Raw genomic sequence first — 15,617 nt, 5'->3', positions numbered from 1 at the left:
ACCCCGGGGGCCCGCTCGCGCCGCTGAGCCTGCCGTTCCAGAGGTGGTTTAAACCTCGGCGGCGGGAGAAGGCCTCCCAGCGGCGGGACTTCGGCCCATCCGGGCCGGAGATTTGAGGTAAGTTTTTAAAAAATGAAATCCCGCTGGCGCCAGCTGTTTTCACAGGCTGCCGGCGGGATTTGCACAACGCCGGTTTATGACCGGCGGGAGAATTGAAAAACCTGCGGGAGCGGAAATAACGCCGCTTCCCGCCTATTCTCCGACCCTGCGTGGGGTCGGAGAATTTCGCCCCGGATTCCTGTGGAATGCTGCTAGTCACAGCCTTCCATTCAGAAAAGAAATTTAGCGTGGCCATCTTTGGGTTGTGGGGGTGAGACCCACGCAAACACTGGAAGAATGTGAAAACTCCACACGGACAGTGACCCGGGTCCGGGATCAAACCAGGGTCCTCGGTGCCATGAGGCAGCAGTGCTACACACCGTGCCACCCCTCTCTGTCTTAAATTTCATTGGCATATTCCACAGTCTGTGTCTTCTTTAAGTCTGTTATTATCCGTCTCATTGACTACTATATTTCTGAGTTATATGGCATTTGCTAACTTTGAAATTTCATCATGTATTCCCAAACCTAGGCCATTTTTATATATATATAATATATAGAACTGTGGTCCAATGCACCTTCGATTTTACTTCAAGAGCACAAATGGTTTGTTTAAGTGCATGGCACCTGTCCCTTTCTCTTTTTTTGTATGGCACACACGCTTTTAAATAAGAATTATTGAAGATTTTTCATTTTTAAGGATAGCTATATAACCATATACAAAAGTATGTTATGGGCGGCACGGTGGTGCAGTGGTCAGTACTGCTGCCTCACGACGCCGAGGACCCGGGTTCAATTCCGGCCCTGGGTCACTGTCTGTGTGGAGTTTGCACATTCTCCCCATGTTTGCGTGGGTCTCAACCTCACAACCCAAAGCTGTGCAGGGTAGGCCAAGCTAAATTGCCCCTTAATTGGAATTTGAAAAAAAAAGAAACACCACCAACAGTATAAATCATATCCAAAAATCCACCCTCCCAACCTTAAACTAACCCCGCAGCCTCCCTCCCCAATATCTGACGGTAACTAACCTTTAAAAAGGAAAATGAATGCCTCCCATCTCAGGTAGAATCCCACAACCCATCTTCCGGTGACCGTGATGTGCTGAGAAGTCGCACACCAGGTGGCTCTCCTCTCGCGAACCTCAAAAAATAGGCACTTTTTGCCTGAAAAACGGCTGCAAACGAAGCAAATCAACCCCACACCACTAACGAAACAAAAAAAGAAGTAAGGATGCCAAACAGCAGCCAGTCCAGAGGATGTGTGGAGACCAGGAGTGTGAAGAAACCCGTATTTCACCAGAGCGAGAGGAACCGACCCGCCGCACGAGAAGCCCCCCACACCAGGGGATGGATGGAGGATGTTCCTCTCAAGAGAGTTGAGGGGACACCGAGAGGAAGGGCGCGGTGGCCGAAGCTCTGGTGAACATGCAGGCGGACAAAGCCGAAAAGCGACTGGAGGCTCAGGAGGCAAGAATTAAAGATCTGGAGAGGGCTGCAACTGACCAGAGTGATCGGATCGACGCTCTGGAAAGGAGGTGGCAAGGCTGGTAGTGACACAAGGCAACATGAGAGGAAAGGTTCAGGATCAGGCGAACCAGTCGAGGTGCCACAATCTGTGGATCGTGGGTATACCGGAGGGGATCAAAGGTAGTAACCCCACAGATTATGTGGCGCAAATGCTGAGCTGAGTAACCTGGTGGGAAGGGACGAATTCCCCAACCCACCAGAAATTGACAGGGAAAAGCTGAGGGCGATAATTGCAAAGATGCACCGGTACTCGGACCGGGAAAGAATCCGGTGTTGGGCCAGTCCAAAAACTGCAGCTGGGAAGGTCACAAGATCCAGATCTATCAGGACATTGGGCAGACCTGTCCAAGCGCCAGACTGATGGCCGCCAAATCCACCAGCAAGACAAAACAAAGAAAAATTTCTGGTCACCATTAGTAAACCTCCCCACCTCAACCAATACCCCTCCCAGATATTTATGTCGGTATCATGAAAACGAACGATACTCTTCCAATATCCCCAATAATAGAAAAACACTAAACTATAATAGTTACTCCCCCCACCTTTCTCCCGTTGACTAGCTGACTTTGCTGATAGCAAGACAGCCCTCGACCAGGGTAAATACAAGGGAAAAAACTGCTGCCCGCTCCAAGGATACAGAGCAAAACAAAACCCCTCGAAAATCATATTCCCACTCGGAGCCATATATTTCCTGAAACAACACCCCTCGTAACATTAACCCCCCCCCCCCACCAACATCCAAGATGTGAAAAATCATCCCACCCAAGAACAAAGAAATACCTACACATATGAACAAGACATCCCAATACCTCTCCACCCTCTACAATAAAAAAAAACTCACAAAAACACTCGGTTAACTCAAACCAAGCCCATGTTTTTTAACAAAGGCATCCGCCTCCTCCGTGCATCAAAATAATAGTCCTTCGATATGTAAGTTACTTGAAGCCTCACCGGGTACTCCACCCCAAACTGAACTCCAAGCTTATAGAGGGTGGCTTTGGCCTTGGACATGAGTACACCCTCCCCATCATCTTCCCAAACATCTTCGAAAAGTACGCAGTGGAAGTCGGGCCTTCCACCCACTTTGTCAACCCCACGATTCTGAGGTACTGCGTCCTTGAGCGGTTTTCGAGATTGTCAACCTTAGCCCTCAGCATCTTAGTCTTGTCGGCCACCAGAGAGATCTGAGCCTCCGACGAGGCAATTTTCGTGTCATGCTGTGACAAAGCTGTTTCCATGCCCTTCAGCACTGTACCATGCTCCTTTACCTTCTTGGAGGCTTTCTCCAGCTTCAACCTTATGGGACCCACAGCCACCTCGATCGACTTCCGAAGATCCCCACACAACTCTCCACTGCTTCCCGAACTGTTACTTGAATTCCGTCGCTCGTACACCAGCAAGCATGTTGGCTGTAATCGGAGTGGTTGGAGTCACAGAAGCTCTGTGTGCTCCACTGAGGAGCTTTGTGAAGTCGCCGAATCCGTCGCCGAAGTTCTATTTGTAGGTTTCTTTCCCCTGGCCATTCTTGACATCTTTTTAATGTGGGAATCTTATGTTATCTAGTAGATAGGAATTTTGAAAAAAAAAATAACCCCAGAAACAGGACAAAAAAGGCTGAAAATCAGGAACCCTGTCGGGATCTATCTCATTCAAGACCTCTCCCTACATGCCGCTACCGGAAGTCCAGTCGCACACACTTAATATTTTAAAAGGACCCACTTGTGAATCGCTTGAACTGGATCTTTTAGAGTAGCCGCATCGCTGTACATTTTCGGGGGCCAATGAAATGGTCCCAATATTAATCTCTGAGGGACGGAACTGTATATTTCTCTCTACACTGATGAGTAACCATTCACCACCTCTCTTTGTTTTCTGTCCCTTAGCACATTTTGAATACATGCAACCACTGTTCCTTTAAACCTCATGGGCTTCAATTTTGCTTTCAAGTTTGTTGATATAAATTATCAATAACATATTCAAACAGCATATTCACAACAATACTCTAATCACCCATTCCATAATTTCATCAAAATACTCAATCATGTTAATCTAATATGATTTGTCTTTAACAAATATGACTTTTGTTTATTAACCCATATTTAACCAAGTAGCAATTTATTTTCCCGAGATTGTTGTCCCTCAAAATTTCCCAACAATGATGTTTGGCTGAGTAGCCAGCAGTTGTTGGATTTATCGTTCCCTTTTTTTTTTGAATGGGGGTGTAACATTTGAAATCCTTCTGTCCTTGTAGCGTCATGGAGCATGTTAGACCAGGTCCCACTAAGGGTTACCTTTAGCAGTCTGTGATGTCATAGTCATACAGCACAGAAAAGGCCCTTAGGTCTATTGCATCTGTGCCAACCAAAAACAACCACCTAACTATTCTAATCCCATTTTCCAGCATTTGGAATTGCAAGTGCATATCTAAATACTTCTTAAATGCTATGAGGATCTCTGCCTCCACCACCCTTTCAGGCAGCCAAACTCTCACCCCCCTCTGGGTAAAATTTTATTCCTCACATGCCCTCTGAACCTCCTGCCCTTACCTTAAAGGCAATTATACGAAATGCCTTCTTAACCACTGTATCCACCTGCTCTACTATCTTAAGGGACCAATGTACATGCACACCAAGGTCCCTCTGATCCTCGGTGCTTCCCAGGGTCCTGCCGTTTATCATATATTCCCTTGCCTTCTTTGTCCTGCCCAAGTGCATCACCTCATACTTATCGGGATTGAATTCTATTTGCCACTTATCAGCCCATCTGACCAGCCTGTCTATATCCTCCATTAATCAAAGGCTATCTCACTCACTATTTACCACTTATTTACCACCCGATCAATGCCATGGAAAGAAGTGACATACACTCATGTGATCTGGGACTTGAGGAAAGTAAACATGTTCAGAGTTAGATTAGGCTGATCTCATAACTGGAAATAAGTTACAATAAGTTGAGAGTATTTTGGAGCTAACAGTCTCAAATAATTTATTGAAACAACTCCAACCCAACAACACAATAATAGTTTTCTGGCATCACTGTCATAGTTAAGAAGGATTGGAAGATTATGGCCAAGTCCTCTGCAATTTCCACCCTTGCTTCCTATTGGAATGCATCCCATCAAGATCAGGTGACTTTTCTATTTTTTTTAAATAAATTTAGATTACCCAATTATTTTTTCCAATTAAGGGGCAATTTAGCGTGGCCAATCCACCTACTCTGCACATTTTTGGGTTGTGGGGGCGAAACCCACGCAGACACGGGGAGAATGTGCAAACTCCACACGGACAGTGACCCAGAGCCGGGATCGAACCTGGGACCTCAGCGCCGTGAGGCGGTTGTGCTAACCACTAGGCCACCGTGCTGCCCTATGACTTTTCTATTTTGAGTGTTGCCAAATTTTTAAGTTCCTCTTTATTTTTATCCTATCCAATTTCTCTACTAGCTCTATTACTGTGACATCACAGGAGTCCCCTTCTTTGGGTAGACAAATACAGAATACACATTTAATACCTCACCCATGGCTTCTGCATCGACAAGAAGGTCTCCCTTTTGGGCCCACCTTTTCTCTTGCTACCCTTTTATAGTAAGAAGTCTTATAACACAAGGTTAAAGTCCAACCAGTTTGTTTCAAATTCACCTGAGGAAGGAGCTGCGCTGTGAAAGCTGACAATGTTCTCTGCAGAATTATGAACCTGACATTTATCATATAACTGCTTTATTTTTTAAAGTAAGAAGTCTTACAACACCTATGGGTGTGATTTACCGGCTGTTCATGCCGGCGGGAAATTCCGCCCACATTTGTGCATGGATTTCCCGGTGACAAGGGGTACTGTCTACAGGAAATCCTGTTAACAACTGCGGGACCGTTGGATCCCGCTGGCGGGCCGTCTCCCCGCCATAAAGCACACGGCGGGGTGGTTGGTAAATCCAGCTCTATATCTTAATCATCCAGAGAGCGCAGGTTTTGGATGCCATTCTTTTACCCATTGTGGGAATATGACTAGTCTGTACCTGAACTGGTATTGTTTAGAAGACCTTGCATTGCTCCTTTACAGTTTTATCTGCCATCTCTGATGCCAGTCCACCAGGCGAGGTACTCTTTCAAATCAATAAGTTCCCCCATCTCCAGTTCTGTACTTTCACATTTGATTTTTTTAAAAATCCTGTTCTAGACACATTCTAAATGTAATATTGTGATAACTGTTTCCCAAATGTTCCCCCGGAAACATAAATATAAACAGAAAGTGCAGGAAAAACTCTTCTTCAGAACTGGAAAATGTTCCACTTGGCCACCCATTCCCCAGAACTGGATCCAGCACAGCTTCCTTCCACATTGGGCTGAAAATCACTGATCAAGCAAGTTCCCCAGTAAAAATTCAGGAATTTCTCCCACTCTTTAAAAAAAATTCATATCAGTTGACATTTTACTAAGATTTCTCCTTTTGCTTCATTCACCATAGTCCAGGACTGTCCATGGAAGCTATTTATCAAAACTGGCTGGATGTAGCAGGAATACCAAAGGTAATTTCTGTTTTGTACCGATTAGTAGTAACCAAACTGCTTGTATTTAGATTGATAAATGCTGTGTTTATACCTATTCTATTTTGGCATTTACCAAAGATTGAGTGCAAATCAATTAATTGAAAATATATTCTGTGGAATGAAAATTCAAAAGCAACATACAAGTTAATTTAGTATTTATTAAGGACTTTACAAAAGAAATCTATCTGTTATACAAATTAATGAATAATTACGGAAAAGGTGAAAGGCAATGGTAAATTTCATAGACCACAAAAAGTATTGAAGCAGTGCAGGAAAGGTTATTAAAATGTTACCAGACTAGAGAGATTGCAAGCATTAGGAAAAAGGGAAGAGGATGAAACCCTTTGGGGGAAAAAACTTTAGAGGACGCCTGATGGTTTAGGGGCTGGTTTAGCTCACTTGGCTAAATTGCTGGCTTTTAAAGCAGACCAAGCGGGCCAGCAGCACGGTTCGATTCCCGTACCAGCCTCCCCGGACAGGCGCCGGAATGTGGCGACTAGGGGCTTTTCACAGTAACTTCATTGAAGCCTACTCGTGACAATAAGCGATTTTCATTTTTTCATTTCATTTCATGGAGGTCTTTAAAATAATGAAGGAGTTTGGCAGGTTGGATATGGGGGAAACTATGTCAACTTGTACCTGAGACCAGAACAGGGGAGTATAAATATAAAATAACCACTAACATAAATAAATAACAAAGGAGGAATCTCTTCACATAGGAAGTGATGAGAATGTGGAGCTTGCTGCCAGTAGCTGAGGCAGATAGGCTTGATGCCTATCTGAAGGAGAAGGGAAACAATGGAAATGAGGTGGGCTAAGAAGAGGTAGTTCGAGTGGGCTTACTCTTGGTTTAAAAACTGGCATGGTCCAGTTGGCCGAATAGTCATTTTATATGCTATGTATTCTGTGTAATTCTGTTCAATAGCGTTCAGTAATAATACTGTGGAAAAACAACCAGAAAAGGAAATGAAAAAAAAAATGAAAATCGCTTATTGTCACGAGTAGGCTTCAATGAAGTTACTGTGAAATGCCCCTAGTCGCCACATTCCGGCGCCTGTCCGGGGAGGCTGGTACGGGAATCGAACCGTGCTGCTGGCCTGCTCGTCTGCTTTAAAAGCCAGCGATTTAGCTCAGTGAGCTAAACCAGGAAGGATTGAATGCAAGTGTAGAATGTGCCTATTTCGTGATGACAATTATCTTGGGGTTTTTAATGTTATTATTTTAGATTGAGCAAAACACCTTTTAATCTTTGAAAGTAAAATGCAATTTGCGATTAAATTTGAGCAAAATCTGACAGAAAAAAGAGATTAAACAGTGCATTTCAAAAACATGGTTGATTTATTCAGTTTCCTGCAATATTGATTTTGTGAGAATTCAAAGTGGAAATCTTGAGCAGTGTTTATTTTTCCTTGCCCGACAATCACAGCAATCAGATGTGTTTCATTCAAGTGGCGGGAGGGTTTGGGGGCATTTGCCCCTGAACAAACAATCACAATGGCAAAATTACCCCACCCGAGAAAACGCTCCCCCACCCTCCACAATAACCACATCTTCCCATCTCTTGTCATGCTCTCATCATGCTCCTCCATCTCCCATCAACGTTCAGTTCGTCCCTGTTTATGGTCTTGATGAAGTCATTGGCCTTCTCTGAGGTTTCCAAATAGTACTTCTGGCCTTCAAAAGCCACCCTCAGTTTTGTTGGGTACAATACCCCAAATCAGATCTATCTTTGGTATTGTTGAACCCGGCGTGCCTTACGTCAGCTCTGCTCCAATGTCCTGATGGATTCGGACCCTATTCCTCTCCCATTCACAGTTCCTCTTCTCCCTGGCCCACCTCATGATCTTCTCCTTCTCTACAAATCTATGGACCCTCACAATATCGCCTATGGCAGCTCCTCCGCTTTCGGTTTCTGCCAGGAACCATTGCGTGGTATCCAGCTCCACGGTCCTGTCCAATACCCCCTCCGTCACTGGCCCCGCCAGCATACTTGAGACGTATCTCATGGAACTCGTGCCTTCCACACTTCAGGTAAGCCAATGATACGCAGGTTCTGCCTTCTGGATCGGTTGTCCTACTCTATCTTTGCCCTTAGCGACTTGTAATGGTCCCCCAGGAACTCAGCCTCCAACGCCATCACCCGATGACTGTGCCTCCAACACCACCACCCGATCACTATGATCGGACATCACCTTCTCCATCTCCCGGATCTGCGACCCCCGTGCCTCCAGACACTTCTCGACTCTCTCCATCAATCCTTTCAAGGGTGCTACCGCTTCCTCGATGGCCTTCGACTGATCCGCATGCATCTCCTTTCACTGCTGGTGGAACATCTCTCTAATAAACGGCATCAACTGTTCCATCTGGGGTTTTCCAACTTGCAAAACCCTTCTCCCCCTCCACCATCTTCCCAATTGCTACTGCGCCACAGGTCTCCTCCAGTTCCTTGGCCAGGGTTTTAACCTTTTCTGTCGGGTCTGGTAACCAGCAGACATGCCACTGCTCGGGGTACTTCTCCTTCACACCTTCAGCTACACTTTCCTGTCGCAGTTACCCCGCTTTCGGGTAAAAAGAGCTCAAATCAATACCTTTGAGCCGGAGCTGCCCTGTGTGCGACCACTCACTCCATGGCTGCCACCGGAAGTCAATTTGGCTCCTTCCCAGAGTTGATAGTCCATTCCAACCCTGGCATTAGAGTCCCCAAGGAGGATGATCTGATCATCTTTAAAAATGTTGGAGAGTATGGTAGCCGTGATGTGGAGATGCGGGCATTGGACTGGGGTGAGCACAGTAAGAAGTCTTACAACAAACGCCAGATTAAAGTCCAACAGGTTTGTTTCGATCACTAGCTTTCGGAGCACTGCTCCTTCACCTGAGAAAGGAGCAGTGCTCTGAAAGCTAGTGATTTGAAACAAACCTGTTGGACCTTAACCTGATGTTGTAGGACTTCTTACGGAGGGTATGGTGTCCAGGGTGGAGCAGAAGCTTTCTTTGCGCTCATCATGAATGAAATGAAATGAAAATTGCTTATTGTCACGAGTAGGCTTCAAATGAAGTTACTGTGAAAAGCCCCTAGTCGCCACATTCCGGCGCCTGTTCGGGGAGGCTGTTACAGGAATCGAACCTTGCTGCTGGCTGCTTGGTCTGCTTTCAAAGCCAGCGATTTAGCCCTGTGCTAAATAGCCCCTCATTGGCATCAGGGATTAGGGCATCGGCACTCATGACCATTACCAGCTGGTTCTTGACAAGTTGTAGATGGAGAGTCATGAGACGGTCATTGATGCCGACAGAGAGCTCTGAGAGTCGGTGGATGAGTTTGTTCGTGAAGGCAAATCCAATTCCATGTGTCCTGGGCTGATCCTAGGGCTTTCATCTCCAGGAGAAGGTGTAACCACCACCAGATTCCTTCAGCTGCCCTTTGCATGCTCTTCGGGTCTTTTGCAGGGCAGCGACATCAATGTTGGAGTGCCTGAGTTCATGGACAACAAAGGCAGTTCTCCAATCCGGTCAATTGTTTTGCTTGTTATCCATGAGGGTTCATATATCCCAGGTTCCAAAATTGAGTTTAACTTTGATTTTCGGGCTGCAGGTAAATGAGCGTTTTTCCAGCCAGCGATGGAACAAACTATTTTTAGGGCAACTTTTCTAGCTCTTTCCCCATGTGGGATGAAGAGTGCATCCTGGAGAGGGTGCTCAGTTGTGAAGAAATGCTTTCCTATTCCTAATCCAAGAGCCCCATATGATATAATGGCTAATTGAATTACTGACAAACAACCCTGAAACATATTTCAGCAGAAGTCAGCAAGGTTGAAAATAAATTGCGAAGTAACCCTTATCCTCAGCAAATTATCTCCTCACAGTAGTGCAATTTTGAAGAATTAAGGGATGAAAGCAATCAAAGGTACACCCCTACCGCATACAAGATTATCAGCGCTGTCATCAATCTCTCGAAACAAGAATGGTGTCTGACAGACTTCATGATTTGTGTCTCCTCGGATTACTCAGCAAGCCAATCGTGGAACCGCAGGTCTTTGCCCAGAGAGGACAAGGGTGGCATGGCAGAACAGTGGTTAGCACTGTAGTGCCAGGGACCCGGGTTCGATTCCTGGCTTGGGTCACTGTCTGTGCGGAGTCTGCATGATCTTCCAGTGTTTGTGTGGTTTTCCTCTAGGTGCTCCGGTTTCCTCCCACAAGTCCCAAAAGAAGTGCTTGTTAGGTGAATTGGACATTCTGAATTCTCCCTCAGTGTACCCGAACAGGCACCGTAGTGTGGCGACTAAGGATTTTCACAGTAACTTCATTGCAGTGTTATTGTATGCCCACTTGTGACACTAATAAATATTATTATTAAGAGTTGCCCTGGGAAAGGGGGGTTCTTAAGCCAAGGTTCTCTGTCTCCCCTTCCACTTCTGTTGCTACTCCTCAGCAGAGTCTATGCAATCAGTTTACAACTGTTTTGAGGCTTTCTGGAGGAAGCATTGCCTCATGGCACACCGTTTGTGGCAAGCTCCTCCCATGTACAAATGTACATTTTTTCGCTTTTCAATAAAGCCTTCAGAGTGGCCTTAAAAGGTTTTCACAGTCCTCCTTGAGAGCGGGTACCATCCTAAAGTAAAAAGAGGATCTGCTTCGGAAATTGATTACTTGGCCTTGTTATGGACCAAGGTTTAGAGTACCCCAAAGTGTATCATGGAGTTCACCTGACCCACAACTTTTAATAGATTGTGGTTATGGGGAGCATATAGCCCACTCTACAGATGTGGTACAGCAGAAATCTAAAAGTATTTTTTAAAGCAAAACAATGTTTATTCTATGAACTCAGTTAACCTTTTTAAAACATACCGTGAACATCTTAGCAACCATCAATTTAAATACAACCTCCAAAGAATATAGCACTCTTAAGTAATCCTTAAACTTTCCTTTTAACATCCAAAAGACAAAAAGAACCCTTTGTACAGAAAGACATCAGGTTTAATTTCACTACTGAGAACAGTTGAAATCACCAAATGGACATCCATAAACTTGCAGAGATTCATACACATCCTGCTATGATCGCAGCTTCTCCAAAACTAAACACACCCTGTAGCTGCAAGCCCAAAGTGAAACTAAAAGTTGACAGACAGCCCAGCTCAACCCACACTCTGACATCACTGCAGTAATAAACACCATTTCTGAAAGGGACACCCACTACTGCTATTCTATAAAAAACACCCATTTCTTAAAGGTATTCTCACATGACAACCTACAGATGCAGTGTCCAGGTCAATGGAGCTGAATTTGAATGATCGTGGTTGCAATGCTGGAGGAATTGACTTCAGTGAGGATGTTGGAATTTGTTGATTGTATAACAGTACTGTAAAGTATGGGAAGGATGATCTGGAGAGCTTTATTCCCTCAATTCTACCAAGCCAAATCCTATTCTTGCATCCTGTTGTCCATCTGTGTTAGTTATATTGGATGATAATCACAAGTGGAAATAGAAGTCAATTTTCTCCTCAGTTTTGTGGCATCTCTATTGCCATCCCACAATTACAGGCGAGGAAGGCATTCTGACTGATCTTAGTTTATCTATTCTAGGATAATTCTCAGTGCACCATTACAACTTCCAAGTGGTTGTTAAATGATTAGGGTTTTTATCTCCATTACTGTATCTAGGGGAACATTGCATGTGTTGGTCATTCTTTGTGTCATGGAAAGTTTTCTGATTATCCATCCCACATTTTCCTTTCATTAGCTAGGATGTATGGTTTATTGAATGAATTTCACAATTTAAAGTCAAAGAATTTTCTGGATTACGTTTTCCATTTTGTTTAATAAAGTTCTTTAAGGGCATTACCCAGGTGCCTCCTTTCAAAGCTGAAAAGTTTAAATTTCACCAGCATTTACTGATAACTCAGACCGTTGCTACTAAATATCAGCCTTGTGGCTGTTCTGTGCTTAAATGCACTCAGTGCATGAGTACCTTCATTTTATCTTAGTAAGCAGAACTGGATGCAGTACTCAAGATCTGACTAAGGCACTACATTAAGATCTCTAGATATTGCATGCGACAGAGAAAGAAATGAGGTGAATTCCTCATATTAGAAACAGAAAGAAAGAAAGACAGTGGAATAGGAGGAAAGAAAAGATGCAAATAAAAGTAAGAAAGTTAAAACGTAAAAACTTTGAAGGTTACCCATGCCACGGGTGGTTCTAACGAACTAACAAACTCTTATATAGATGACTAGTTTACATTAATCTAGCAACCATCTTGGCTTAATAATCTTCATGGCGCAATGTAATATAATTCTTATCTGGGCTTCATAACCATACAGCTTTTCTATATGATAAGGATCAAGAGGCGTGAAGCGATTCACTGTCAGATTGCACAACCAGACATTTCTCAAGACATATGTTGTTGAAAAATATGCATTGAGACAGCGCATACTGACTTTTGCTAGATTTGTTTGGGGCATGCTTTGAGACTTCATCTCATTTGGCCATGTTGATCCTGATGTTTGCTGACCATCTGATTTAAGAAAAGATTAATATCTTGTTAGTTATCTTTCACAAGCCAAAAGCATAATGTTGTGTTGCATCTTATTCATTCAATGGAATCCTGTTGGCCTGAGACTTACAACCAGCTCTATTGAAACTGAAGTAATAGATGCAATTACCATTGCATCTGGTACACACAGGCATATTGATTTCACACTTTTTTGGGCTTTACATTTGTTGAGAAATTGGTATTTTCCATTGAACAGTCCATAGATAGTAGTGTGGCCTGTTCTGTTGGCAGCATTTATCAAAATAGTTTCCTTTATTTGGAACTCCAGAACATAGTGTAATATAGTCTGTTTATTCCAATAACAATATGTTCAAAGCAGAATATTGTGATTAAATACATAGCTGTGGATGAAAGAAAACCTCGCTATCCATGACTTAGTGCCTAATAAAGGACGGTTATGTTCAAAATTAGCCCTGTAACACAACGAGATCAATGCCTCTGTCAGTATTCCTCAAATTGTTAGTGGTGTTGGTAAGAAGAGAAAAATTACCGTGAACACCAATGAGCATTTGTTCTGTAGTTTAACCCAGCTGATATAAAATGAAGCAGGATGAGTGGAGTGTTTTTATTGTCCCATGCAATGTGATATTGTTAGTGCATTGCTACTGATAATTCAACTGGTGTCTGCTTAGCCCTACTTCTCATTTATTTCTAGTCCTTGCTAGAAATTGGTGCCTCCAGGCTTCACTGTCTATCCGATGTTCACCAAGTTATATTTGATGCTGTTGTTCCTTTATTGCAGTCCTTTTTTAAAAAAGGCAGAAAATGCTATGATTACTGTATCCCAGCTTCTGTCCAGTAAATTAAATGACTATTAAAATAGAATTATTGAACAGAACTATAGCAGTTCTGTTTATCTGACTTTTACTTAGCAACCCCCTAATTCAAATCAGGAGCTCACATTGTGTGAAGCTGCACATCCAATTACTCTGTGATGCAGCATTCATAAAACATAGTAACATCCCGTCTTCCCAGTGTTAGATTTTGGGGGGGTACGCCAAAGATGTGCTGGGGAATTCTCTCAGAAGTTCCCAAATAAGCATTTGCACCACAATTGTCCAGAAGTGCTAACGTCTTGAACAATTGCACTGTGCTGGGAACCATCCGACAAAATTATTTAAATCATTACCTTTGGTTAGCTCTGCCAGGGTTATGCTAATAGTTACTCAGAAAATTTTAGAAGAAATAAAACCACTTCTAACTTCTGTGTAACTATTTTATATATTCAGACCCACATGGGACTCCCGCCACACTCGCGGCCCTACAGACGACTCCCCACCAGCCACCCCGCCCCAAGCATCCCCTTCACCGCCCCCAGCAACACTCCCACCCACCCCCCACGCCCCCCTCCACAGTGTTCCCTACCCAAACCCGACCCACACGTATCACAGATGGACATCTCCCCCACCAACCTCCAAAATCCCATCCACTTACCTTTGATATGACATCCTAGACTAGGGTGCAGTCAATTCAAGCTTCCCATTCACCTGGGTACGATACAATTGGATTAACCAATAATTCTTAGAAAAATACCCAAAGTCTTTGCCCAATAATTATAGTCAACAGGTTTGTAAATTTAAACATAATTAAGTTAATTAATAACAATAACTAAATATGCAGCAATAAAACAGGTGAACTGTTATCTAATTGTTAACCCCCCCCCCCGCACTTAAAGTCACCCCACCTTCTACACACACAAGGCACACAAGTACAGAGGGAAGAGGGGGTAAAATAATGATAAGTAAAAGCTGAGAGTCTTTATTTCAGATAGTTGTTTCTAACACACTTTCCTTCAAACTAGGCTTTTAGGTTGAGATTTCTGTTTTCCAGTCTGTAATGGTTTCACTGTAGGTTCATTCAGGTCTCTGCAGTTTCAGGAACACAGCAGCTTTTCTGGAAAAAATCCAAGAGAGAAACAGAGAGAGAAAGAGAGCAGGTCACTTCCCATGAGTGTCCAGGGACCCAACTCTGCTTTCCTTAGGTTTCTGGAATCACCCCACTCAGGCAGAATCCAATCACCACCTGTTTTTGGGCAAACAACCAATCTAATCAAATCTGACCTCATCTCTTGGGTGCCACAAAGTCGGAGTTTTGCTGCTCAAAATCTAGCACCATATACTATGTTGAAACTTCTTCAATTCCTCATTCTCTCTGCTGCTTGACTTAAAGATACATGCCCATTAAACATCCATGGATCAAAATGATAATGGCACAAAATAAAGGGGAAGTAAGGGAATCAACAGGAAGGACCCTTATACCATGAACATTTACCTTCTCACTGGCATGTTATTTTCAGTGTGATAGACAAAATCTGGATCTGGTAAGTGGATACGGAGTGACAGCCCGATGCTGATTGCCATTCCCAAGGAAGTTATAGCCCATCGTGAGACACAATACAGTTCAGCTCTCAATATCTACCAGTTGTGCCAAAGCATAATTTGTGCAGGTCTGATTCTCATGGCTCAGAGAATCATGGGGTGAAATTTCATGGCCCCTTCTGTTGGTGGAATTATTTGGGCCCACTGAAGTCAATGGACTTTTATGCGGCCTGCCACTTTTTCCATCCTCACGCCTGCCACGACAGGGCCGTAAAACTTTGCCCATGGGCAGGGAAGGATTGTTGTAGATAGACTTGATTTCAAATATGCATAATACAATATAGTGCAAAAAAAATGGAATGAACTGAGTGGTAAAGTGCATTTACTTTGATTTTATAACAGATTATTCTAGATAGTCTGGCTGTTCAGGATAACTGCAAACTTTAAATACTGTTGGCCCGTGTGCTTTCAACTGCCAAGCTCTGGAATTCCCTGCCAAAATCTGTTGTTGGAGAAACTGCAGCACAATAAATTAGATTCAATTTACTCTATTGTTAATAAATATACATATTGTTTATATATTGA

The 15,617-nt window shown here is 43.5% G+C and overlaps 1 protein-coding gene across 6 annotated transcripts in view; it reads left to right on the top strand.

Annotated features, from left to right (window-relative positions):
• Window positions 1-15,617, top strand: part of LOC119970344 (aminopeptidase O (putative)) — a 335,542-nt gene that overhangs the window by 156,403 nt on the left and 163,522 nt on the right. For all 6 annotated transcript variants that reach the window (XR_005461589.1, XM_038804804.1, XM_038804803.1 and 3 more), the window contains exon 11: window positions 6,086-6,146. Coding sequence is in view for 5 of the 6 variants with exons in the window: in XM_038804804.1 (XP_038660732.1) it covers window positions 6,086-6,146 (61 nt within the window). In the remaining variant the exon portion in view is untranslated. The remainder of the gene's footprint in view (window positions 1-6,085; window positions 6,147-15,617) is intronic.

The sequence above is a fragment of the Scyliorhinus canicula genome, chromosome 8 (assembly GCF_902713615.1).
Source record: "Scyliorhinus canicula chromosome 8, sScyCan1.1, whole genome shotgun sequence".
NCBI lineage: Eukaryota > Metazoa > Chordata > Chondrichthyes > Carcharhiniformes > Scyliorhinidae > Scyliorhinus > Scyliorhinus canicula.
Note: the sequence above shows the minus strand (reverse complement) of the source record. Positions and strands in the feature narration are given on the sequence as shown.